This window comes from Anomaloglossus baeobatrachus, chromosome 5 (genome assembly GCF_048569485.1).
Source record: "Anomaloglossus baeobatrachus isolate aAnoBae1 chromosome 5, aAnoBae1.hap1, whole genome shotgun sequence".
Taxonomy (NCBI): Eukaryota; Metazoa; Chordata; class Amphibia; order Anura; family Aromobatidae; genus Anomaloglossus; species Anomaloglossus baeobatrachus.
In genome coordinates this window covers 299,348,898-299,376,647 of record NC_134357.1, presented here as the reverse complement: position 1 = coordinate 299,376,647, position 27,750 = coordinate 299,348,898, and the positions used below count along the sequence as shown (strand labels likewise).

The 27,750-nt window shown below is 45.6% G+C and overlaps 1 protein-coding gene across 3 annotated transcripts; it reads left to right on the top strand.

Annotated features, from left to right (window-relative positions):
- Window positions 1–4,343: 4,343 nt before the first annotated feature.
- MIF4GD (MIF4G domain containing) lies at window positions 4,344–20,384 on the top strand. Of its 3 annotated transcripts, none has more exons than XM_075347492.1 (6): window positions 4,344–4,466; window positions 8,197–8,270; window positions 8,360–8,469; window positions 12,941–13,096; window positions 13,185–13,277; window positions 17,834–20,384. In XM_075347492.1, the coding sequence occupies exons 2-6, from the start codon at window positions 8,201–8,203 to the stop codon at window positions 18,059–18,061; spliced, it is 657 nt and encodes a 218-aa protein (XP_075203607.1). In that variant the 5' UTR covers window positions 4,344–4,466; window positions 8,197–8,200; the 3' UTR covers window positions 18,062–20,384. The 3 variants fall into 3 exon arrangements, with proteins under 3 accessions (XP_075203607.1, XP_075203605.1, XP_075203608.1); XM_075347490.1 differs by having other exon boundaries at window positions 8,162–8,270; XM_075347493.1 differs by lacking the exon at window positions 4,344–4,466 and adding an exon at window positions 4,647–4,783.
- The last annotated feature ends 7,366 nt before the right edge of the window (window positions 20,385–27,750 follow it).

Sequence of the window (27,750 nt, the reverse complement as noted above, 5' to 3'; positions counted from 1 at the left end):
TTCACCAATCTTTATTGGCATTGTTCCCGTAAAAAAAAAACCACATAAAAATGCAGTGAACAAAAACGCAGCCATAAACGCACCAAAACGCGGTAAAAACAGCGTCAAAAAAACGCAGTGTGTGAACTTACCCTAATTCTCCCTCAACTCCATCGCACCCAAAAGCCTCACAGAGATTGGCTGGTGACTGGTTCATGCAGCCTTTATCTATCCCCCATTTGTTTGAGATGGCTGGACCATCGTTGTAAATAAGCACTTGACCCTTCTTATGTCACCCCCACCTCAACCCATTGTAGATTGTATACTCTTATGAGCATGGTTGTCTTTATTTTTGCTTTATTATAGTATCTTCTATAACTCTTACTTATGAATGATCGTTTGTATATGAACCTATGAATTGTAAAGCGCTGTGGAATATGTTGGCGCTATAGAACTAAAGATTATTATTATTATTATTATTATTATTTAAAGCCTTATTCACATGTCAGTATTTTTGATCAGTATTTCTATGCCAAAGCAAGGATTGGAACTCAGATGAAAACTGTAATTAAAAGATTGACATCTGTTGGTTGTTTTGGAGACACTCTTGGTTTTGGCATACCAATACTGATAAAATACTGACGTATGAATGAAGCCTTCGGCGTATATTAGATGACAGAGAACTAGGATAGACCACATCAGCCGCTCTCTCCTCTTTGGTATATATAGAGTGTGCAGAGCTAAAGAATTTAGCAAATAAGAAATAACGTTTGGAACTCCATTCTATGTCTGAACTGGGTGCAAAAACCTAAAAAAACATCACTATGGGGAGATAAGGTATGCACACCAGTGACTATGTAAGGGGAATACATGTAATAGCAGAAACTGCTGTGTGAATACTGACATGAAAAATTCAATAGCTATTTGTGAGAATGAAATGTGAAAAATGGAACCTGCATTACTGCCATGAATATATGAATAAAGAGAAATTTAGCTACTGAATTGATCAATGCAATAGAGCCCCAACACTACGCCAAAGTATTTCTCTACGTTGGGGTCCCTAGCTTGTGTGTGTCCTCTTATGCAGTTAAAAAACTTACCGTGTATGGGAAGCTGAGACCCAGGCTATATATACGATGTGAATTGGCAATAGGTGTGTATGGGGAGGGTTCACAAACGAAAAACTACTAACAAATAAGAAATAAGAAATAACGTTTGGAACTCCATTCTATGTCTGAACTGGTCAGTATTCACACAGCAGTTTCTGCTATTACATGTATTCCCCTTACATAGTCACTGGTGTGCATACCTTATCTCCCCATAGTGATGTTTTTTTAGGTTTTTGCACCCAGTTCAGACATAGAATGGAGTTCCAAACGTTATTTCTTATTTGTTAGTAGTTTTTCGTTTGTGAACCCTCCCCATACACACCTATTGCCAATCCACATCGTATATATAGCCTGGGTCTCAGCTTCCCATACACGGTAAGTTTTTTAACTGCATGAGAGGACACACACAAGCTAGGGACCCCAACGTAGAGAAATACTTTGGCGTAGTGTTGGGGCTCTATTGCATTGATCAATTAAGTAGCTAAATTTCTCTTTATTCATATGTTCATGGCAGTAATGCAGATTCCATTTTTCACATTTTCACTCTTACATATAGCTATTGAATTTTTCATGTCAGTATTCACACAGCAGTTTCTGCTATTACATGTATTCCCCTTACATAGTCACTGGTGTGCATACCTTATCTCCCCATAAAGAATTTAGCAATTCTGCCTTTTATTGATTCTCAGTGATCAACTTCCTTATTACCAATATTTAGGGGACCCACCTGTGCTGACCAACTACCTATTACCAATATTTAGAGGACACACCTGCGCTGACCAACTCCCGTACCAATATTTAGAGGACACACCTGCGCTGACCAACTCCCTATTACCAATATTTAGAGGACACCCCTGCGCTGACCAACTCCCTATTACCAATATTTAGAGGACACCCCTGCGCTGACCAACTCCCTATTACCAATATTTAGAGGACACACCTGCGCTGACCAACTCCCTATTACCAATATTTAGAGGACACCCCTGCGCTGACCAACTCCCTATTACCAATATTTAGAGGACACACCTGCGCTGACCAACTCCCTATTACCAATATTTAGAGGACACCCCTGCGCTGACCAACTCCCTATTACCAATATTTAGGGGACCCACCTGCGCTGACCAACTCCCTATTAGCAATATTTGTGGGACCCATCTGCGCTGACCAACTCCCTATAATCCATATTCTGTTTAGGTCTTCCAAGGTTAAGATTTTTATTCGTTTTATAATGGAAGGTGACGTTTAGGCTAGAGCTGTACCTTGTATAGTTGTATAAGATCTTATTAGTGCAGATCTGTGGATTTATATCCAGATCTAAACGTAAAATACTGATAAGAAACTCCATTTGGGATAACATCCAGCTTCCCCCACTAGGTGTCGCTCTTCCCCTTGTCCTTGCAGGTGACGCTGTATGTGCAGATTCCCGCTAGGTGTCGCTATTCCCCTTCTTCTTGCAGGTGACGCTGTATGTGCAGATTCCCGCTAGGTGTCGCTATTCCCCTTCTTCTTGCAGGTGACGCTGTATGTGCAGATCCCCGCTAGGTGTCGCTGTTCCCCTTGTCGGTGACGCTGTATATGCAGATTCCCGCTAGGTGTCGCTATTCCCCTTCTTGCAGGTGACGCTGTATGTGCAGATCCCCGCTAGGTGTCGCTGTTCCCCTTGTCGGTGACGCTGTATATGCAGATTCCCGCTAGGTGTCGCTATTCCCCTTCTTGCAGGTGACGCTGTATGTGCAGATCCCCGCTAGGAGTCGCTATTCCCCTTGTCGGTGACGCTGTATATGCAGATCCCCGCTAGGTGTCGCTATTCCCCTTCTTCTTGCAGGTGACGCTGTATGTGCAGATCCCCACTAGGTGTCGCTGTTTCCCTTGTCCTTGCAGGTGACGCTGTATGTGCAGATTCCCACTAGGTGTCGCTGTTCCCCTTGTCCTTGCAGGTGACGCTACATGTGCAGATCCCCGCTAGGTGTCGCTGTTCCCCTTGTCGGTGACGCTGTATTTGCAGATTCCCACTAGGTGTCGCTGTTCCCCTTGTCCTTGCAGGTGACGCTACATGTGCAGATTCCCGCTAGGTGTCGCTATTCCCCTTCTTCTTGCAGGTGACGCTGTATGTGCAGATTCCCACTAGGTGTCGCTCTTCCCCTTCTTCTTGCAGGTGACGCTGTATGTGCAAATTCCCGCTAGGTGTCGCTATTCCCCTTCTTCTTGCAGGTGACGCTGTATGTGCAGATTCCCACTAGGTGTCGCTGTTCCCCTTGTCGGTGACGCTGTATATGCAGATTCCCACTAGGTGTCGCTCTTCCCCTTGTCCTTGCAGGTGACGCTACATGTGCAGATTCCCGCTAGGTGTCGCTATTCCCCTTCTTCTTGCAGGTGACGCTGTATGTGCAGATCCCCGCTAGGTGTCGCTGTTCCCCTTGTCGGTGACGCTGTATATGCAGATTCCCGCTAGGTGTCGCTATTCCCCTTCTTGCAGGTGACGCTGTATGTGCAGATCCCCGCTAGGTGTCGCTGTTCCCCTTGTCGGTGACGCTGTATATGCAGATTCCCGCTAGGTGTCGCTATTCCCCTTCTTGCAGGTGACGCTGTATGTGCAGATCCCCGCTAGGTGTCGCTGTTCCCCTTGTCGGTGACGCTGTATATGCAGATCCCCGCTAGGTGTCGCTATTCCCCTTGTCGGTGACGCTGTATATGCAGATCCCCGCTAGGTGTCGCTATTCCCCTTCTTCTTGCAGGTGACGCTGTATGTGCAGATCCCCACTAGGTGTCGCTGTTTCCCTTGTCCTTGCAGGTGACGCTGTATGTGCAGATCCCCACTAGGTGTCGCTGTTTCCCTTGTCCTTGCAGGTGACGCTACATGTGCAGATTCCCGCTAGGTGTCGCTATTCCCCTTCTTCTTGCAGGTGACGCTGTATGTGCAGATTCCCACTAGGTGTCGCTCTTCCCCTTCTTCTTGCAGGTGACGCTGTATGTGCAAATTCCCGCTAGGTGTCGCTATTCCCCTTCTTCTTGCAGGTGACGCTGTATGTGCAGATTCCCACTAGGTGTCGCTGTTCCCCTTGTCGGTGACGCTGTATATGCAGATTCCCACTAGGTGTCGCTCTTCCCCTTGTCCTTGCAGGTGACGCTGTATGTGCAGATCCCCGCTAGGTGTCGCTGTTCCCCTTGTCCGTGACGCTGTATATGCAGATTCCCACTAGGTGTCGCTGTTTCCCTTGTCCTTGCAGGTGACGCTATATGTGCAGATTCCCGCTAGGTGTCGCTGTGTGTGGAGATTACTGCGGCCTACTACTACTCCAGCCGGGGCCTCGCCTGAGAATCTCTCCTTATAGAGGTAACAGCTCCTGTGCGGCCATGATGGCGGTGCACGGCTAACAGGTGAGTGTCGGAGCATGCAATCATCCGGAGAATGGCAGATGCTGCGCTATCAGTGACCTGTGTGATTTATTAGTGACAGGTGTGATGTAGTGGGGGATCCCATCAGCTCCTGGCACTATGGCTGCACCCTGCTCTGTATAATGACCTACTGCAGCTGCATGTCCCTATGCTCAGCTCTCGGCAATCACTGAGCAGCAGGGTGGGTGCCCCCTCCTGGCTGGGCCTTCGTGTAGCTGCTGCCCACCTAGTTTCCATAATGTCACCACTGTTCTTCTATATACCATATGCCCTGGCTGTCTTTCTTTGATCCCCAGGAGGTCTGTATATGTGGTTTCTATTCATACTGCTGCCATATGGGTTAGGCTGCTTTCACACTACGTCTTTTTAACATGCGTCCTGAACGTTTTTTTGCTGCAAAAGCGGATCCTGCTTTTACAGCAAAAACGCATGCAAACGCATGTCTTAGGGTATGTGCGCACGTTGCTTTTTACCTGCTTTTTACCTGCTTTTTTGCTGCTTTTTCTTCTGCGCTGTTTAATGCCAAAATGGATGTGTTCTTCTATTCAAGCAAAGTCTATGGGAATTTGGGTTTCTTGTTCACACTATGTTGTTCAAAATGCTGCCTTTTTGTGGCAGAACTTTGGTCAAAAACTCAGCTTTTCAAAGAAGCAACATGTCAATTGTTTTTGCCATTTGGGTTTTGCACTGCAAAGCTGAGTTTTTGACCAAAGTTCTGCCACAAAAAGGCAGCATTTTGAACAACATAGTGTGAACAAGAAACCCAAATTCCCATAGACTTTGCTTGAATAGAAGAACACATCCATTTTGGCATTAAACAGCGCAGAAGAAAAAGCAGCAAAAAAGCAGGTAAAAAGCAACGTGCGCACATACCCTAACTTTGCAGGATCCTGTCACTGGATGTTTAGGGGCGGGCATTGGAGTCATGTGATCGGGAGTGAGGGGAACTAAACGTGCCATACTGGGAGCCGGCTTCTGACAGCTGCAGACGCTCGTAACCAAGGTAAACATCGGGCTTGGATACCCGATATTTATCTTGGTTACGAGTGTCTGCAGCTGCTAGGAGCAGGGCTGCCTGCACACGTAACCAACGTAAACATTGGGTAACTAAGAGAAGTGGTTACCCGATATTTACCTTGGTTACGAGTGTCCGCAGCTCTCAGGTGGGAAAGAGAGGAAGGGGAGGAAGGGGGAAAGACAGAGATAGAGAGGGTGAGGGAGGGAGGGAGGAGGAGAGAGAGACAGATCACGCGAGACTGGTTCTGGGCATGCTCAGTACAAAAGCAGGATCCTGTTACAACGCAACTCAACGCATTCTGCTAGGCAGGATCCAGCGCTCATTGAAATGCATTGCAGCTCGCGGCGCAACGTGAAGGATCCTGTGAGATGCGTTATTTTGACAAAGGTAAAAAACGCTACAAGTAGCGTTTTTGAAACATGTTAAAATAACGCAAAAGTACGGATCCTGTGTCTAACGCACGCAAACGCATGCGAACGCAGGTGGACGCGAGTCCATTGCAAATGCATTGAAGTGAAAACGCATTTGCACTGGATCCGTTTTTTCCGCTAAAAAAACGTTATGGACGGATGTTAAATAAACGTAGTGTGAAACCAGCCTTAGGCTGCTTTCACACATCCGTTTTTTCCTGAGCGGCACAATCCGGCTCTTTGCAGAAAAAAAGCAACCGTGTTTTTTTGCCGCTGGTTGCGTTTTTTCCGCATAGACTTTCATTAGTGCTGGATTGTGCCACATGGCCTTGCATTCGGTCCGGCAAAAAAAACGCATTGCGCCGCATCCGGCCGATGCTGCGCTTTTTCCAATGCATGCCTATGGATGCCGGATGCGGCAAAAACCGCATCCGGCCGCCGCAGGCCGCATGTAAAAACTTATGCAAAGGATGCGGTTTTTTCGCCACATATGTTGCATAGGTTTTAGAGCCGGCTTTATCCTCACTGCTAAAACCGGAGGTGTGAAACCAGCCTTATGGGATCCATAGATTTAAAAGGCGCAGTCAGCTTCCGCCTAAGTGTGAAGGTTACAACACAGTCTGATAAATGAAATAAACATATACCCACAATGGATTCTGAAAGTGCATCCTGTTACTGTACAGTGGGCAGGTGTACTCTTTTTGCTTTTTTCTGTATAGGTAAGCATAGCCTGTTGTGCTCGCCTGTATAGATGGCCATTGGAGAAGGTTTACTGCACAGGCTTTTTTATTTTGTGGTTAATATGTAAGCCTGTGGCTGACATATCCCTTTGTATAGTGATGTGCATTAGGGTTAGGTGATTACACCTGTATATATACACCTACGTGATCCCATAAATGTGACGTAAACAGTCACGGAAGAGCATATGTGCTATGGTAGACTATGGATATTATTTTTTTTTTTCCTTTTTCAAACTGATGCCACCTGAAAAACCACCTCAAAAATTAGACGTTATGTACAGCAGCTCACTAGCTATGGTATAAATGATTGAGAAAAAAAAAGAGGCCGGTGGTGGCACTGCCCCAAAAAAAAGAGAACAAAACCGTTAGCAAAGTGGCTTTGCCTTGAAAAATCTCGAGACTTGTGTCTGAAAGGTAACTTTCAATTTAAAAAACACTATTAACCTGCAGATATGGAGCTAATCTGGAGGTTAATAGTGTTCTGAAGCGATTTGTCCACCGCCTGTAAGCCTGGGTACCAGGAGGAAATCAACTTTATTACTTCTGTCAGCCTCTAGTATTAAGTCACCGCTCAGCTCAGTACATGGTGAGTGGCGGCTGTATCCACGCCACTGACTGCCAGCCAGCTCAACAATGTATCACTGCTGTGCCGGCTGTCAGTCAGTGCTGGGATGTAGTTACAACCGCCACTCACGGTACACTGAGAGGTGACTGAAGTCAGAGTGACCACTCTTCTACGACTGAAAGCCCAAGGCTACCATGAGGAATAAAGTTAATATCTTCCCAGCAGCTGGCGTCTGCACAGCTTCAGAACACCATTATCTGCAGATTGCTACTGACTGTGCTAGATGTTAAGGTACCGTCACACATAACGAGATCGCTATCGAGATCGCAGCGGAGTCACGATTTCCGATCCCGTTAGCGATCTCGTTATGTGACACCTACCAGCGATCAGGCCCTGCTGTGAGATCTCTAGTCATTGCCGAATGGTCCAGACCATTGTCTTCAAAGGCGATGTCCAGCTGGGCAGGACACATCGCTGTGTTTGACACTGTGTGACAGGATCACAGCGACTGCTGAGATCGTTATACAGGTCGCTACTGCGACCTGTATTGTTCCTGCATCGCTGGTAAGATCTGACTGTGACATCTCACCTGCGACCTCCCAGCGACTTACCAGCGATCCCTATCAGGTCGCATCGTTTTCGGGATCGCTGGTAAGTCGTTGTGTGTGACTGGGCCTTTACATTTGGTGACTACAATGGCACAATAGTACAATCTAGCAGCCATTTGCATGACTAGTCATCTGTGTACACATGGACTGATATCCTCCACAAGAGCAGCGGGTAATTGGCTGTGAGTGGGAACCCTCCTTATGTAATGTCCCAATTGGACATAATTGTAGACTATGACTTTACAGCCATATATCACATCCATAGCCTGATTACATAAGTACAGTGCTGAGCAGGTTGTGGCTGTTTTTAGTTCTGATCTCTCATTTATTTTCAAGGATTTTTTTCCTCTTGCCGTGTTTCCCTCACTCAGGACCATGGGGGAAGAATACAAGATCCAAGTCTTTGACGCTGAAACTCAAACTCTTCTTAAGACCGCTTTAAAAGGTTAGTAATACTGAAGGTCTGTGAAGCTGTGTCCTGTGGTATCTTCTGTGTACCTGTGACTTTATCACAAGGATCTCATCCTCTGACAGAGCCATCCAATGTAGATCTGGAGAAGGTGGCTAATGTGATTGTAGAACAGTCCCTTCGAGATGCTACGTTCAGCAGAGAAGCCGGGAAGATGTGCTACACGATCATTCAGGTAAGATAGTAGATAGGCTCTCAGCAGTCTCTATGTGATACTCACTTTTCAGTCTATAATATATGTTGCTGTCAAGGAAGCATAAAGCCAGAATAAGAAAAGGACCTTAAGAATACAGCTTTATAACTTAAAGATGTTGTCCACCTTTGGGTCCAAATATCTTTTGGGGACATAACTACATTTATTTAAGGCTAAAAGCCATATTACAAATTCGGTTTAATTACAAGTTTTGCCCCAATTGCCTTCTATAGCCTCTGTGTTGCACTGTCTATTGCTGACTGCAGAATTAGCTCAGAACGCATCAGTCACCGCACTATGGAGTTTCAAATTGTTATCCGTATTTTTTTCTTAGTTTATTTCGGAACACGAGAACATCAAAAATGGAAATACAGAGGAACAAATAACCTGTAAATTTTGAATGAATCCCAATTGCAAAAATGTTTTAAAATGCATGCATTTAGGTAATATAAGAAATTATTTCCAAAGGTGGAAGCCCCTTTAAATAGACCATCCACCAAATATTTCAAGTGAAGTCGGCTGCTAAGTGGAAGAAATTTTTTATTTGTTTTGTTGAAGCCAGGGGTCTCAAACTCAGCTGAGTATAAGGGCCGTACATAGAAAAAAAAAATATTTGAGGGGCTGCATTCTTTAATGGACCCAGTGACATTTTTAGGGAGCGCTTATTTGTTTCTGTACACCTTTTGGATCACGTTATTTGAACATTTTTCGCTCGTTTATTATAATGAATGTGCACTTTTTTATTTCAGTGTGTATATATAAAGTATTTTTAATAGGGAAAAGTCCATTCTTCATTTTGATTTATTTCTTTATTTTTTTTTTTTTACATTGTATCCCCTTCTTTAAAGTAATGTTTTACAATTATCACCATACAGTAATTTTGGCCAACATTTTGTAGTAATATTTCCTGCTGGTTCTCAGCTTTTAGTAATGTCCCAATCCTGTAGTAATGTGCCCATATTGTCCCCATGTAGTAATGTGCTTATATTGGGCCCTGTGGTAATGTGCCCATATTGTCCCCTTGTAGTAATTTGCCCATATTGGGCCCTGTGGTAATGTGCCCATATTGCCTCCTTGTAGTAATGTGCCCATATTGCCTCCTTGTAGTAATGTGCCCATATTGCCTCTTTGTAGTAATGTGCCCATATTGCCTCTTTGTAGTAATGTGCCCATATTGCCTCCTTGTAGTAATGTGCCCATATTGCCTCCTTGTAGTAATATGCCCATATTGCCTCCTTGTAGTAATGTGCCCATATTGCCTCCTTGTAGTAATGTGCCCATATTGCCTCCTTGTAGTAATGTGCCCATATTGTGCCTTGTGGTAGTGTGCCCATATTGTGCCCTGCGCTGTGATAATGTCCCATCCTGTATCCCCTGGTATGACGTTGTTCACATACAATAAAAAAAAGATTCTTCTCACCTCTCCTCCGTTCCCTTTTTTCCTTACCTGCTTGCAGCCCGCAGGCACCTAGAGCCCGGGACGATTGCAGCCCGGTACATACATGGGGCCACCTCCTTCAGCGTTTTCCTTCTAAGGAACAGTTTGCAGCACTTCTCACATTTTTACGAACAGCAGCCACACCGGCCAATCAGAATAGACCCACATTGGCTGCTGGCCTCTGATTGGCCGGCGGCAGCTGCCATTAGTAAAGATGTGTACAGACATGCGTCTCTGCGAGGTGCTGCAAATTCACCTGCAGGGAAGCGCTGACGGCGGCGGACCCATGTACCGGGCCGCAATAGTCATGGGGTCTAGGTGTCTGTGGGCTGCAAGACGCAGCCTTCGGGGCCACATGTTTGAGACCTCTGGTTTAAGCAAACACAATTGTTGGCACCTAATGTGTTAACCTTTTAAGTCAAGGTGGATGTTATCAGTTTTTATTGGCGGCGTGTACTTCTCCCTGTATGAAGCTGCCCAATCATAAGCAGGCAGCACCATTCAAAGGAAAGAAGACACAGTCATAATAGATGACAGTAGGTTTCTCAGTGAATGCAATGTATGACAGACAACCTGAGCTCCTGGTCTAACCTCCTGCATGATTAGAAAGTACAGATGACTTAACAAGTTTCAGATATGGCCTGTATGGGGGGCGGTTTGGTACAGCTCAGTTTAGCCGTGTAATATTATAAAATCTTTTATCAGCTTTACTTTTCTCCTAGCAGGGTCCCCTCTGCTGTACTGCTCCACCCCCACACTATTTTCCAGAGATGTGTCAGTTATCACGCTTATGTCTGCTGTGTTCAGAGCAATTTGTAATCATTCTACAGTGAGATCAGAGCAGGCTGTCACTACAGCTCACACAGGAGCAAATTATTTCTGTGTGAGATGTAATGACAGAGCGAGTACAAGTTGCTCTTTAGCACAACAGACCTAAGCGTGATTACATCTCACACCCTGAATAACCTGCTCTAAGGCTGGAGTCACACTTGTGAGTGACTTGGCGAGTCTTGCATTGGCATCACCCGGCACAGCCCACACTCTCCTCGCAGGAGCAGGTCGGCTGTTTGTATTTATATGCAACTGAGACGCACCTGTCTGGAGAGGGTGAGGCCGTTCCATGTGATGCCAATGCGAGACTTGCCGAGTCACTTGCAAGTGTGACTCTGACCTTAGCTATGATAAGGAGTGTTCTTTTTTTTCCCCTGAATGCTGCTGCCTGCTTTATGATTGGTCAACATCATACAGGGAGAAGAAGTACACGCCCCTACTGGAAACTGATAACACCAATTTAGACTTAATAAAAGTTAACTCATTAGGTGCTAGCAACTAAACAAGAGGGGCAAAAAAAAATAATTTTGTTTTGCTCTGTAGCCACTACTTCATCACATTTCAAATTCAGTATGAAAAAAATTGTTGAAAGGTCTTCTTATATAATATGTTCAGGGGTGCATATGAGAAAGGAGAGTGTTGAGAGAAATACTGTGTGTCCCTGAAAATAAGGCAGAGTCTTATAATATTTTTTGCTTCGAAAAATGCGCTGGGGCTTATTTTCAGGGGACGTTTTCCCATGCACGACAATCCACATTTATTCTTGAACAAAAAAAAATCAACATTTGTTGTGCTTTTTTTGCGACTTGCATGTCACTTTAATTTGTAGGTTGCAATGTGACTTCATTTACTCCAAAGACATACTGGTACCCTAGGAAATTTAGATTGTGAGCCCCAATTGGGATGATGATGATGATGCCTGTAAAGTGCTGTGGAACTGGCACTGCTAGGGGCATTGTATCAGTGACTAAAATAAATACATTCATTTGTATTATGCTGCATACAACAATGTTTTCGTTGCGTTACCTGTGTCATGGCCAAAGTCATCATGTAGCTCCAGCCTAAATAAATATCTAAATACATTTATTTATTGAATCACACTCATTTTGCCCAGGGAGGTAATCTAGTGACTAAACATGACCACTGCCTTGTTACATTGAAAGAAACTTGTCCTAGAATGCTAATAGAACAGGAGCCTGTGAGCATGTGCAGTAGGAAGCTTTGCCCCTACCCTTCATGTGAAGAAAGATGTGCTCCAAGTGAGTATTGAGTATTCTGAATTAACATAAAGATACCGGGAGCGCTGCGGTAACCAAATGCCACTCACACGGCTGTCAACCCAGTCTTTCTGATCTAATACTGGAGATACTAGAGGTAAGAAGACGCTGCTCACACTGCTGTCCTTTCTGATCAAATATTGGAAATACTAGAAGTGCTGAGGTAAGAGAAGGCCACTCATACCCTTGGTTTCCTTGTATTTCTGATCTAATACTGGAGATACCAGGAGTGCTGAGGTAAGAGACTGCTGACATTGCTGTCCACCCTGTATTTCTGATCTAATACCAGAGATACCAGGAGTACTTTGGTAAGAAGAGGCTGCTCGCATTGCTGTCCTTTCTGAATGCCTGGAGATAACCTATATCATGTCCTGTCAAGCTATATCCAGATAAGTGTAGGAGCCTCGTATTGCTCATGCTCACTGGCTACTGTCCTAATTCTAGAACTGTTTTTGTTTTTTTTGTTAGTGTAACAAGGCAGTGGCCATTTTAATTCAATAGTGATTACCTCTGCAGACAAAATGAGTGTGATTTGCTAATTAAAGGCATGTAGAAATGTGTTCAATAATGACATTTCCTTTAGGTAGTATATTTTTTTTTTTTTTTTGTCTAATTCCAGAGAACCTCTTTTTAAGGTTCTCAAGTGAGCTGCTTACTTAATCCTCTTGACTATGGGTGTTAAAAGTGTGTGGGGGAGGAGGGGGGGGGGCACTACTCATTCTCCATCCACTTGCCTCGAATAATGTTATTTGTAAAGATCCATGCACAAGACAATGCTGTCATATGTTACCTATATATCGTTACACGACCTATAGGCGCAGTAGCTTCCTGTACTCACCGGAAATCTTATTAATAGTTTAAAGACGTTTGTGGTTCTTACAATATAGGCTTGCCTTCTATCCTTCAGGCAGAGAGTAAAGAATCCGGGCGCAGCGTCTTCCGATTCTCACTCTTGAACCGGCTACAAACTGAGTATCAGAACCGGGAAGAGCTGAGGGCTCGCTCCGTGCAGGAATGGGTCTGCTACGTCAGCTTTATCTGCAATATTTTTGACTATTTAAGAGTAAGTATCACAGAATCCTTTTATTCTCTACATTTTCTGATCGATGTGTTGCTTAGCTCTGCTCATCTCTGTATATATCTCCCTGCAGGTCAATAACATGCCAATGCTGGCCTTGGTTAATCCGGTATATGACTGCCTCTTTCAGCTGGCCCAGCCTGAAAGCTTAAAGAGGGAGGAGGAGGTATGAAGTGAAATAAATTCCAGAACTGGTGTGAACGTTACTTTCCAGATTCACCTGCCATGTTTGATAATGCTGCATTTGGGATCTGTAGGACTTATGTGCAGATGATAAAATTGCCCATAAACCACTTATGAAAAGTCTAGTAAAGGTGGAGAATGTAACTGTGGAAGGACATTTCATAACTTTCCCAAATTCCTATGAAAAAATATTCATCACATACTGCATTGCACTGCTGTACCTAATATATTATATACAGTTGAAACCAGAAGTTTACATACACTATCTAAAAAGACACATATGCAGGTTTTTCTCACTATCTGACATGAAATCAGAATAAACCTTTCCCGTTTTAGGTCAATTAGAAACCAAAATTATTTATATTTTTGCCAAATGCCAGAATAATGAGAGAGAGAGAGAGAGAATGTTTTAAGGCATTTGTATTACTTTCTGCAAAGTATAAAATGTACATATACTAAGAGTACTATGCCTTTAAACAATATGGGACAGCCCATATTATGATGTCATGTCTATGGAAGCTTCTGATTGGTTTATTGGCAACATCTGAGTTAACCACTTCAGCCCCCGGGCACTTTCCGGTTTTGCATTCCGAGAGCCGTAACTTTTTTAGTTTTCCGTCAATCTTGCCATATGAGGGCTTGTTTTTTGCGGGACAAGTTGTACTTTTAAATGAAACCATAAGGTGTACTGGAAAACAGCAAAAAAATTCAAAGTGTGGAAAAACTGCAAAAAAAGTGTGATGGCACAATAGTTTTTGGGATGTTTTATTAACCGTGTTCACTATATGGTAAAACTGATGTGTGGGTATGATGCCTGAGGTCGGTGCGAGTTTGTAGACACCAAACATGTATAGGTTTACTTGTATCTAAGGCGTTAAAAAAAATTCACAAGCTTGTCCAATAAAAGTGGCGTACGTTTTGCGCCATTTTCCGAAACCCGTAGCGTTCTCATTTTTTGGGATTTATGGCTCAGTGACTGCTTATTTTTTGCGTCTCGAGCTGACGTTTTTAATGGTACCAGTTTTGCACAGATGCTACGTTTTTATCGCCTCTTATTGCATTTTGCGTAAAACTTGCGGCAACCAAAAAACGTAATTTTGGCGTTTGGAATTTTTTTGCAACTACGCCGTTTACCAATCAGATTAATTGATTTTATATTTTGATTGGGCATTTCTGAATGCGGCGATACAAAATATGTGCTTTTTTTTTTTAACCCTTTAATTTTCAATGGGGTGAAAGGGGAGTGATTTGAACTTTTAGGGGGGGTTTTTAAAACTTTTTTTTTTTTTTTTTATTTTACTAGTCCCCCTAGGGGGCTATAGCGATCAGCAATCCGATCGCTCTGCACTATCTGCTGATCACAGCTATCCAGCTGTAAACAGAAGATACGGTCACTTCCTGATTCATTCGGCTCCGGGCCAAGTGAAAACGAAAGTGACTCATCATAGCTGCAGGCGTCATCACATGACCCTGTGCTGCCATGGCAACCACCGAAAGTCACGTGATCACTCACGTGACTTCTGGTGGGGGGCGGCGGTAAGTGAAAATCATGACCGCGCGAATATACATCTCGCTGCCAGACTTTGGCAGCGAGATGTAAGGGGTTAATGTTACGGGTGGAATGCAATTCCACTCGTAACATGCAGGCACACATGTCAGCTGTTGAAAACAGATCGCCGCATCCTGCCCACGGCAGGGGCGGGGCTTAACGTCACACGCTCCACGACAGATATATCCGTCAAAGGTCGTGAAGGGGTTAATTAGAGACACAACTGTGGATGTATTTTAATGGACAGATGAAACACACTGCTTCTTTGTGTAGCATCATGGGAAAGTCAAAAGAAATCAGCCATGATCTCAGGAAGAGAATTGTGAACTTGCACAAGTCTGGTTCATCCTTGGGTGAAATTTCCAGATACCTGAAGGTGGCTTGTAGATCTTTACAAACTATTATACGCAAGTACAACAAGATGGGAATGCCCAGCCATCATACTGCTCAGGAAGGAGACAGGTTCTGTGTACTAGAGATGAATGTGCTTTGGTCAGACATGTGCATATCAACCCAAGAACAAAAGCAAAAGACCTTGTGAAGATGCTGGCGGAAGCTGGTAAAAAAAAAAAAGACAGATTAATGTTTGCAAATGCACACAGGAACAAAGACCTTAAATTTTGGAGATATGTCCTGTGGTCTGACAAAACTAAACAGAAATGTTTGGCCATAATGACCATCATTACTTTTGGAGAAAAAAGGGAGAAGCTTTGAAGTCTAAGAACACCATCCCAACTGTGAAAAAACGGGGGTGGCAGCATCATGTTGTGGGGTTGTTTTGCTGCAGGAATGACTGGTGCACATCACAAAATAATGAGGAAAGAAGATTGCGGCAATACTGAAGCAACATCTTAAGACATCAGCAATGATCTTAAAGCTTGAGTGGAAATGGGTTGCCAAATGGACTATGACCCGAAGCATACTACCAAACTGGTTACAAAGTGGCTTAAGGATAAGAAAGTAAATGTTTTGGAGTGGCCATCACAAAGCCCTGACCTGAATCCACCTACAAACATACAAACATGGATCAGTTACACTAGTTCTGTCAGGAGGAATGGGTCTAAATTCCTACCAAGTATTTTGAGAAGCTCTAGGGTGGAATGTTTTGGATCTCCTCCAAGTCATACAGCTGAAGGGCAATAGTACCAAATACTAATGAAATGTATGTAAACTTTTGACTTTGTAGAAAGTAATAAAAATGCCTTAAAACATTCTCTCTCTCTCTCATTTGGCAAATATAAATAATTTTGGTTCCTAATTGACCTAAAATGGGAAAGGTTTATTCTGATTTCATGTCAGATAGTGAGAAAATCATGCAGATGTGTCTTTTTAGATAGTGTAGGTAAACTTCTGGTTTCAACCTTTTATGTTAGGAGTCTGAGTCGTTGCATTTTATACCAACACCTACTCCACCAAAATGGACTCCGAATCCACAACCCTGCCATACATGTCTGCTGATTTGTACTGCAGACATGAGCTTTGCAGATGCAGGTGGATCCGCGATACACCTGCACCTGTTAACCCCTTAAATCGCGCTGTGAAAGTGTGACAGCGTGATTTAAAGCGCCGCAGCGGGGAATGCACCTTTTTGTGCCTCCATCAAAAAAGCCCTGTGAAGCGATCATGGGGAAACGATGGTTGTCATGGTAGCAGTAGGTCATGTGATGACTCCTGTCGCTATCATTATGTAGTACCTGTTACCGCTGTCTGAGCGCCAGCTGTACCAAGAGCAGAGTATTTCTCCTGATCAAAGCGATGCTGCTCTGATCAGAAGAAATGAATCAGCGATCAGACTGCTGATCCTTATAGTCCCCTATGGGGACTAGTAAAATAAATATAAATTAATAAAAACCTAAAAGTTCAAATCATTCCCCTGTTCGCCTCATTGAAATTAAAGGGTTAAAAAAAATATACTCACGTTTGGTATCACCGTGTTCAGAAATGCTCAATCAAAATATAAAGTCAATTAATCTGATCGGTAAATGGTGTAGCGGCAAAAAAATTCCAAACACCAAAATTATGTTTTTTGTCGTTGCAAATTTTGCGCAAAATGCAATAACAGGAGATCAAAATGTAGCATCTGTGCTAAAATAGTGCCGTTAAAAACGTCAACTCGAGATGCAAAAAATAAGCAGTCACTGAGACCCATATACCAAAAAATGAAAATGCTACTGGTCGCAGAAAGTGTCCCACTTTTTTGGGACAAACTTCTGATTTTTTTTTTTTTTTTTTGCCCCTCAGATAAAAGTAAACCTATACATGTTTGGTGTCTACGAACTCGTACCGACCTGAGGCATCACATCAGTTTGACCATTATTGTGAACACTAAGAATAAAATATCCCAAAAACAATCATGCAATCGCACTTTTTTTGCAATTTTTCCACACTTAAATTTTTTTTGCCGTTTTTCAGTACACTATATGGTAAAACGTATGGTTTCATTTAAATGTACAACTCGTCCCGCAAAAAATAAGCCCTCATATGGCAAGATTGCTGGAAAAATAAAAAAGTTACGGCTCTTGGAAGAAGGGGAGAAAAAAAGCGAAAACATTAAATCGCCCGGTCATGAAGGGGTTACAATTGGTGCCAGGACATACTTATTTGAGACATTGGGTTCAGCTATTTTCCTTGTTAAAATTTGTAGTAGCCTAACTGAACCCTGAAGGTACTGCATCAATTTTGGTACAGCAAGTAAGGCCCGTTTCACACTTCCGGCATTTCGCCGGATCCGGCACACATGCAGTACAGTAGATTCATTTACAGTGGAAGCGCGACACCATGCGGTTGTGTGCTTCATGCACAACCGCATTTGTCCGCCTGGTGTCGCGCTTCCACTGTAAATGAATCTACTGTACTGCATGCGTGCCGGATCCGGCATCCGGTGAAATGGCGTATGTGTGAAACTGGCCTAAGCTATGGTATAATTTAGTATCGCTATAACAGGACCCCTACTCTTGTACACACTCACCGATGCACGTATTTGTCCACAGGTAGACTGCTTGGTTCTTCAGTTGCACAAGGTTGGCGAGCAGCTGGAGAAGGTGAATGCCCAAAGAATGGATGAGCTGTTTTCCCTTCTACGAGATAGCTTCCTGCTCCAAGGTGGACTGGGCTCTCTTGCCCAACTTCTACTGCTGGAAATGATAGAATACCGAGCGGCAGGCTGGAAAATGACGGATGCCGCACAAAAGTATTACTATAGTGAGGTGTCGGACTGATACTATCAGAAAAGGGGAGTTAGGAACACTGCAATAATTCAACCCTATGATTCATTCAATACATTTGTATATTCTCCAGGTTCACGGGCGCTTATTGCGTATTTTAGAGACTCCTATTTCATATTGATTTTACACTTTTTAATATTTTTTAGATATTCTTCTTTTGGAAGTCAGGGTATTATGTAAGATGAAAACTTTACGTCTGAGAAGACACACAAGGCAATTACCAGTCTGTATAGAAGAGCCATAGCGAGCGTTCACACGAAGCTCCTTCCAGATCATTTACCTGTGTAAGGCTGTGTTCACATGTTGCTGCCACATTGCAGGTTTTTGCTACAGCAAAGAAAGCATCAATTTGCATCAGTTCTATTGCAATTGTGGGGTAAAAAAAATGCAATACGCTTATAATGTGTAAATGCAGTCTAAACATGCCGCCAATCAGCCAATGTACCGTATTTTTGGAATTGTAAGATGCACTTTTCCTCCCAAAAATTTGGGAGGAAAATGACGGGTGCGTCTTAAAATCTGACTATAGCTTACCGGGGGGGGCTGTCTGTGCGGCGATCGGATGCGTTCAGGCAGCGTGCAGGTGGCCGGGTGCCTGTCGGTGCCAGCTCCCTCTCTGTCCTGGAGGCCAGCTGCCCCTCTGTGCAGGTGGGCAGGCGGGAGGCCTGCTGGCTGCCACTCTGTGCGTGCAGACTGCGGGGGCTGTGTGGTGAGTGTCCCAGTTCAAATCCTGGCGCCGGGAGTCAGCGCGTGCCCAGATGGAGCCGTTGGATGACCACCGCCGTTGCTGCTACTGCCACGGACCCGCCGCTGCTGCCAGCACAACCTCTGCCTCCTGTGACCCACTTCACCACCACTGCTGCCCCCCTCTGGTAAGACAACACCAGAGTATAAGATGGACGTCATTTTTTTATTTATTTTTTTATCTCTAAATTTGGGGTGCGTCTTATAAAACAAAAAATACGGTAATTGGATTCTGTATGTTGGCCTATACATCTTTGTTGTCCACAACACAATGCCTTGTATAGACTGGATGTGCTGCTGATAATACTTAAACTATCATTAATGACTATCCCTATAACATTTGTATGAGTCCCTGTGAAAGGACCTTAGGGTTTTGCAGGCTCGGGTTACAAGTTTGCAGTCATTCTATGTGATTAGAGTTGAGAATCCTTGTAGTGTTCTATGTGCTCACTGTCAGGATTCTCTGGTGCTGGCCTGGGATCAGGTGGTTATGTGACCTCAAGTATTCGATATACATACCTTGATGTGAGCAAGCTCGCTTAATATATGTGAGTTTGTCAAGGCCAGACACATCTAGTTGGAATGTGGCCGGAAATATGCAAGTCACATGACCACATGCTGCTAGCACCAGACAATCCTGACAGTTCGCACAATGCACGTTGTGAGGATTCCATATCTACAGTTACAAAGAGTGACTGCATACCTGCACCCCAAGGCTGGATAACACCTTTAAACATTTTCTGATTGACTAAATAAATCAATCATCGCCTCTTGTGGGCATAAAACTGTCAATGGAAACTGGAATTTAGATTGCAGTGTTTTCAAGGAAGTAAGAGCAGTTTGAATATTTTCTGCTTTTTTTTTATTTTGGTGTTGCAAGACTTTTAAGGTTTAGACGTCTTTCCACATCGTTCTTAAAGTTGGGCCTTTTTGCAGTCAAACAACATTTAGAATCTATCGTTGCTTGGAAGTAGACTTTATGAAAATTGTTCTTTTGTAAGTGGAATTTGTCACTAGGTTATTGACACTTACTTTTAGAGCAGCATAATGTAGAGAGAGAGACCCTGATTCAAGTAACTTGTCACTTACTGGGCTACTTGCTTTAGTTTTGATAAAAATCAGTTTTCTCAGCAAGAGATTATCACTAGAGAGCTAGTAAACCTGTTGCATGTCATTCTCTATATTCATTAGCTGTATATAATTCTGCACATACCACTGATTGACATCTTTCTGTGTACACTGTTCATAGGAAGAATGCTGCTAATCAGTGGTGTGGCGGAGATTTACAGAGCTCAGCAATTCCAGTCCTCAAAGTCCACCAACAGATCAAGATTTTAGGCTTTCCTTAGTATTGCTCCATCACCTGTGCAATATTAGGGACATCCTGAAATCATCTGTTGGTGGACCTTGAGCACCGGTGTTGGGGAACACTGAGATACCTGGTAGATCTCCAGCAGATAACTGTAATTTTGTGAGTGATACATCACTGGAATCGGGGGATCCAGCAACATTATGCAAATCCATAAAAGTATGATTTTTATTTACTCCATTAAATAAACATGATATAAATCAAACTAGGATAGGCAGAGAGGACGCGTTTCGGAACTGTGTCCTTATTCAGAGTCTCTGAATAAGGACACAGTTCCGAAACGCATCCTCTCTGCCTACCCTGGTTTGATTTATCATGTTTATTTAATGGAGTAAGTAAAAATCGTACTTTTATGGATTTGGCTGTTGCTGGATCTCCCTCCTGTAGTGCCGTGGTCTTCTACTTAATCATCCTTGCACCATCCGGTAATATGGACATAGAATCATAGAATTGCAGAGTTGGAATGGACCTCCTGGGTCATCTAGTCCAACCCCCTGCTCAAAGCAGGATTTAGGACTTCCCAGGAACACTGAGCGGGATACAAAACCTTTTTGTTTGTTTTCCCTATGATCATTGGACTTGGGGTCTTTGCCTCTATATAATTTTGCTCTCAGATTGGGTAGCAGAAACCGAATGACAGATCCCCTTTATGGTACTTACAATATCTTGGTCCTGAATCCAATCTGTATTTGTGTTTTCTCCTAAATCCAGAACTTCCTATTATCCTTGCCATACAGTAAACCAAAGGATGGACACTTGGCCCCCACCCTGGATCTCTGGGTTACTGTACTTCTTGTATTAACTTATTATGTGAAGGAGGTTTATGACTTGTGAGTGATCTTTGCAAAGTGGATGGTGTTTAAGTGAATAAGGAATCTGATCACACATGAAGTTTGTATACAAATATGCACCATGCCATCTGAAAATGGTACGCTTCACTGCACACGCTGCCATTTTCTCTTTTTATAAACTTTTTTTTGGATATTGTCTACTTTTCTGCATATACTTGGTAATTACAATACATGCAAACAAGGGTGCTTTTATGAATTTTAATTAAAATATTTTGTAAGATTGTGTTACTTTTTTCGATTGTGTGTATATGATGTAAATATATACAGTTTTTATGTATATGAAAACACTTTTCTTCGGCGCTCCATTGGGAGACCCAGACGATTGGGTGTATAGTACTGCCTCCGGAGGCCACACAAAGCATTACACTAAAAAGTGTAAGGCCCCTCCCCTTCTGGCTATACACCCCCAGTGGGATCACTGGCTCACCAGTTTTCTGCTTTGTGCGAAGGAGGTCAGACATCCACGCATAGCTCCACTGTTTAGTCAGCAGTAGCTGCTGACTATGTCGGATGGAAGAAAAGAGGGCCCATACTAGGGCCCCCAGCATGCTCCCTTCTCACCCCACTTTTGTCGGGTGTTTGTTAAGGTTGAGGTACCCATTGCGGGTACGGAGGCTGGAGCCCACATGCTGTTTTCCTTCCCCATCCCCCCTCAGGGCTCTGGGCGAAGTGGGATCTTACAGGTCTCCAGGCATTGAGACCGGGCTCCATCCACAGACCCAGAGAACCTGCTGGATATGGAGCTGAGTATCGTCAGGGACAGGCCCTGCTACATTAAGGTACTCTGTGTCCCCGGGCAAGCGCGCACACACACACCAGCATTGCTGGGAGTGTTAGTGCGCCGGGGGCAACAGCGCGGAGCGCTCGTGCTATTATTCACTACAGCTTTGCTGAGTGACTTTATGTATTGGGAACTGCCGCGCCGGCCGCTGCTGGGTGTTTTTTACATTGTGGCGCGGCTGGGACTTGTGGTGCGCCGGGGACTTCCGCGCTGGCCGTGCACATGGACGGCCGCGCTTATTACTCAAGTCCCCGGCTTTGCGGCCTAGTTTTCGTTTCGTTCCCGCCTCCAGCCCTGCCACTCAGGGGTGAGGCGGGACGCTGTACAAACAGTCAGCGCCGAGGGCTGGAGTCTGCTTTGCATTCTCCAGCCCCCTTCACTGGACACAGTGGGACGCCAGTTTCCCGCTCTTGTCTGGGGCACGCCCACGGCCCGCCCCTCGTCACACGAGCTGGAGAAGGACGCCGGCAGCCATTCCTGCACGCAGTCCGAGCTGGGGAACGCAGACATGCTCTGGGCAACCACTCACAGGGCTCTGGCGACCACACACCCGCGTTATAGGCGGGCGGTAAGCAGCACCTGAAGTGCTGACCCCACTAAATACCGAAGTGTCCATTTGTATTTTATGCTTGTATGCTATACACTGCACTGTACGGTCGCTATCTTTGGCTATATGCCCTCCTAGATGGCGAGATAACAGCAGCAAAAAAGCAAGGGTGCTAAGGCACAGTTTTTTTCTAGGCTGCTTGTATTGCATGTGCTGAAGTGTTCATTTGTACTTATGCTTGTATGCTATACATTGCACTGTACGGTCGCTACTCTTGGCTATATTCTCCTAGAGGGCTGGACAACAGCAGCAAAAAAGCACGGGCGCCAAGGCACAGGCTTTATAGGCTGCTTGTATTGCATGTGCTGAAGTGTTCATTTGTACTTATGCTTGTATGCTATACATTGCACTGTACGGTCGCTACTCTTGGCTATATTCTCCTAGATGGCTGGACAACAGCAGCAAGAAAGCAAGGGTGCCAAGGCACAGGCTTTCTATGCTGCTTGTATTGCATGTGCTGAAGTGTTTATGCTTGTATGCTATACATTGCATAGATGGCTAGAATACAGCAGCAAAAAAGCAACACAGGCTTTCTATGCTGCTTTTCCTGCATGTGATACTGTTCCACCGGCAGGTTCCACTGACCCCCATTGTGTGCAATGCTCTCCTGTAGCACTTGGTCAGCCGGGGTCTCTACTAGAGGTGGCCAAAGGAACCACCTGTGAACCCTGTCCAGGGACAGGGACGGAGTTGCAGTTTCGGCTGATAGACTTTGCAGTCCAGACAGGCCATGGGCAATCTTGATTAATGCTCCCTGGCCACCCTCATTTGGAACATAATCAGTGCTCCGGGGGGGTCCCAGGCATTCCAGGGTGACCCAGACAGCCTAAACTAGCTCGCTGGGTGCGGCACTCGGCTTCATCACTGGTCAAGGTCCCAGCGGGAGGACTCTCTGTATGATGAGGCAGACGTAGCTGATCAGGGCTTTGGTCCTGACACCGCTCTCAATCCGGATACACCGGATGGTGACGCCATAGTGAATGATCTTATAGCGTCCATCAATGGAATGTTGGATATTGCTCCCTCAGCTCCCCCAGTGGAGGAGTCAGCTTTACAGCAGGAGAAATCCCTTTTTCAGTATCTCATGCGTATATTGAGTACTTTTCTGGCCACGCTGACTTCAGAGAAGCAGTTCAGAAACACCACGCTTACCAGATAAGCGTTTTCTCCAAACGTATTAAGGATACACGTTATCCCTTCCCCCTGACGTGGTAAAGCGCTGGACCCAGGGTCCAAAGGTGGATCCCCCAATCTCCAGGCTTGCGGCTAGATCCATAGTTGCAGTGGAGATGGGACTTCCCTTAAAGATGCCATTGACAGACAGATGGACCTCTGGTTGAAATCTGTCTGTGAAGCTATCGGCGTGTCGGTTGCTCCGGCATTCGCAGCCGTATGGGCACTCTAAGCTATTTCAGCTGGTCTTGCGCAGCTGGTCTTGAGCACATGTCCATCTGTGCCGCAGGTGGTGTCCTTAACCTCGCAATGTCTGCATTGCGACTTACCCTAGTAATGCTGTCCTGGGGGGACAGTCGAGGTTTCGGTCCTTCCCAGGCTCGGGCAGGTCCCAATTGTCATCGTCCAAAAGGGCTCAAAAGGCTCAGAGGGGCTCAAATTCCGGCCGGGCTCAATCACGCCCAAGGAAGGCTGCATGAGGAACCGCTACCAAGGCGGTCTCCTCATGACTTCAGCTCTCTCTCTCCGCATCCGCGGTTGGTGGCAGACTCTCCCGCTTGGCGACATTTAGCTGCCGCAGGTCACAGACCGGTGGGTGAGAGACATTGTGTCTCACGTGTACAGGATAGAGCTCTGTTCTCGTCCTCCGGCTCGATTCTTCAGAACTTCCCCCCCCCCCCCCCCACCGAGCCGATGCTCTTCTGCAGGCAGAAGGAGTGGTAATCCCTGTTCCTCTTCAGGAACAAGACACGGTTTTTTCCTCCAATCTGATTGGGGTGCCAAAAAAGGGTGGCTCTTTCCGTTCCCTTCTGGACCTAAAACTGCTCACCAAGCACGTGAAGGCCAGGCGGTTCCGGATGTAACCCTCCGCTCCGTCATTGCCTCAAGGTCTCAAGGAGATTTCCTTGCATCAATAGACATCAAAGATGCTTATCTCCACGTGCCAATTGCTACAGAGCATCAACGTTTTCTACGTTTCGTGATAGGAGACGACCATCTCCAGTTCGTAGCTCTGCCATTTGGTCTGGCGACAGCCCCACGGGTTTTCACCAAGGTCATGGCGGCAGTGGTAGCAGTCTTGCATTCTCAGGGACATTCGGTGATCCCTTACTTAGACGATCTACTTGTCAAAGCACCCTCTCAAGAGGCATGCCAACACAGCCTGAATGTTGCGCTGGAGACTCTCCAGACTTTCGGGTGGATCATCAACTTTTCAAAGTCAAACCTGGCACCGACTCAATCACTAACGTATCTTGGCATGGAGTTTCATACTCTCTCAGCGATAGTGAAGCTTCCGCTGGACAAGCAGCGGTCACTACAGACAGGGGTGCAGTCTCTCCTTCAGGGTCAGTCGCACCCCTTAAGGCGCCTCATGCACTTCCTGGGGAAGATGGTGGCAGCAATGGAGGCAGTCCCGTTCGCGCAGTTTCATCTGCGCCCACTTCAATGGGACATTCTCCGCCAATGGGACGGGAAGACAACTTCCCTAGACAGGAAAGTCTCCCTTTCTCAGACGGCCAAGGACTCTCTGCAATGGTGGCTTCTTCCCACCTCATTATCACAGGGAAGATCATTCCTGCCCCCATCCTGGGCAGTGGTCACGACAGACGCGAGTCTGTCAGGGTGGGGAACAGTTTTTCTCCACCACAGGGCTCAAGGGACGTGGACTCAGCAGGAGTCCACCCTTCAGATCAATGTTCTGGAAATCAGGGCAGTATATCTTGCCCTATTAGCCTTCCAGCAGTGGCTGGAAGGAAAGCAGATCCGAATTCAGTCGGACAACTCCACAGCGGTGGCATACATCAACCACCAAGGAGGGACACGCAGTCGGCAAGCCTTCCAGGAAGTCAGGCGGATTCTGATGTGGGTGGAGGAAAGAGCATCCACCATATCAGCAGTTCACATCCCGGGCGTAGAAAACTGGGAAGCAGACTTCCTCAGTCGCCAGGGCATGGACGCAGGGGAATGGTCCCTTCACCCGGACGTGTTTCAGGAAATCTGCCGCCGCTGGGGGGTGCCGAACGTCGACCTAATGGCGTCTCGGCACAACAACAAGGTCCCGACCTTCATAGCGCGGTCTCGCGATCAAAGAGCTCTGGCGGCAGACGCCTTAGTGCAAGATTGGTCGCAGTTCCGGCTCCCTTATGTGTTTCCACCTCTGGCACTCTTGCCCAGAGTGTTACGCAAGATCAGATCCGATTGCGGCCGCGTCATACTCGTCGCCCCAGACTGGCCGAGGAGGTCGTGGTACCCGGATCTGTGGCATCTCACGGTCGGCCAACCGTGGGCACTACCAGACCGTCCAGACTTACTGTCCCAAGGGCCGTTTTTCCATCGGAATTCTGCGGGCCTGAACCTGACTGTGTGGCCATTGAGTCCTGGATCCTAGCGTCTTCAGGATTACCCCAAGGGGTCGTGGCCACCATGAGACAGGCTAGGAAGTCCACTTCTGCTAAGATTTACCACAGAACGTGGAAGATTTTCTTATCCTGGTGCTCTGCACAAGGAGTATCCCCCTGGCCATTCGCGTTACCTGTCTTTCTTTCCTTCCTGCAATCTGGGTTGGAAAAGGGCTTGTCGCTCGGCTCCCTTAAAGGGCAAGTCTCGGCACTATCCGTGTTTTTTCAGAAGCGTCTAGCACGACTTTCTCAGGTGCGCACGTTCCTGCAGGGGGTTTGTCATATCGTTCCTCCGTACAGGCGGCCGTTAGATCCGTGGGATCTAAACAAGGTCCTTGTTGCTCTCCAGAAGCCGCCCTTCGAGCCTCTGAGGGATGTGTCACTTTCTCGACTCTCACAGAAAGTGGCCTTTCTGGTAGCGGTCACGTCTCTTCGGAGAGTGTCTGAACTAGCAGCGCTGTCATCCAAAGCTCCTTTCCTGGTGTTCCACCAGGACAAGGTAGTGCTGCGCCCCATTCAGGAGTTTCTCCCTAAGGTGGTATCCTCTTTTCATCTTAATCAGGATATCTCCTTGCCTTCCTTTTATCCGCATGCACTTCATCGGTATGAAAAGGATTTACATTTTTTGGATCTGGTGAGAGCACTCAGAATCTACATTTCACGCACGGCGCCCCTGCGCCGCTCGGATGCACTCTTTGTCCTTGTCGCTGGTAAGCGCAAAGGGTCGCAGGCTTCTAAAGCCACCCTGGCTCGATGGATCAAAGAACCAATTCTTGAAGCCTACCGTTCTGCGGGGCTTCCGGTTCCATCAGGGCTGAAGGCCCATTCTACCAGAGCCGTGGGTGCGTCCTGGGCATTACGACACCAGGCTGCGGCTCAACAGGTGTGCCAGGCAGCTACCTGGTCGAGTCTGCACACTTTCACCAAACATTATCAGGTGCATACCTATGCTTCGGCGGACGCCAGCCTAGGTAGAAGAGTCCTGCAGGCGGCAGTTGCCTCCCCGTAGGGGAGGGCTGTCTTTGCAGCCCTAACATGAGGTATTTCTTTACCCACCCAGGGACAGCTTTTGGACGTCCCAATCGTCTGGGTCTCCCAATGGAGCGCCGAAGAAGAAGGGAATTTTGTTACTTACCGTAAATTCCTTTTCTTCTAGCTCCTATTGGGAGACCCAGCACCCGCCCTGTTGTCCTTCGGGATTTTTGGTTGTTTTTCGGGTACACATGTTGTTCATGTTGAATGGTTTTCAGTTCTCCGATGTTACTTCGGAGTGAATTTGTTTAAACCAGTTATTGGCTTCCTCCTTCTTGCTTTTGCACTAAAACTGGTGAGCGAGTGATCCCACTGGGGGTGTATAGCCAGAAGGGGAGGGGCCTTACACTTTTTAGTGTAATGCTTTGTGTGGCCTCCGGAGGCAGTACTATACACCCAATCGTCTGGGTCTCCCAATAGGAGCTAGAAGAAAAGGAATTTACGGTAAGTAACAAAATTCCCTTCTTTGAATTCTATATAGCTTTAATTCTTGGCACACAAAAAAGTCTTAAATTTAGGCAAATACAACCTCGAATAAACAACACCACAATGACACCATATCATTATTTCTTTAACAAAAACTAAACCAAAATGCAGAAGTATTGTGTGAAAAAAATAAGTACACCATATGAATCAATAGCTTGTAGAACCAGCTATAGCAGAAATAACATGAAGTCATGATTTTCTATGTCTCGATTAGTTTCTCACATTGTGTCTTACATATTGC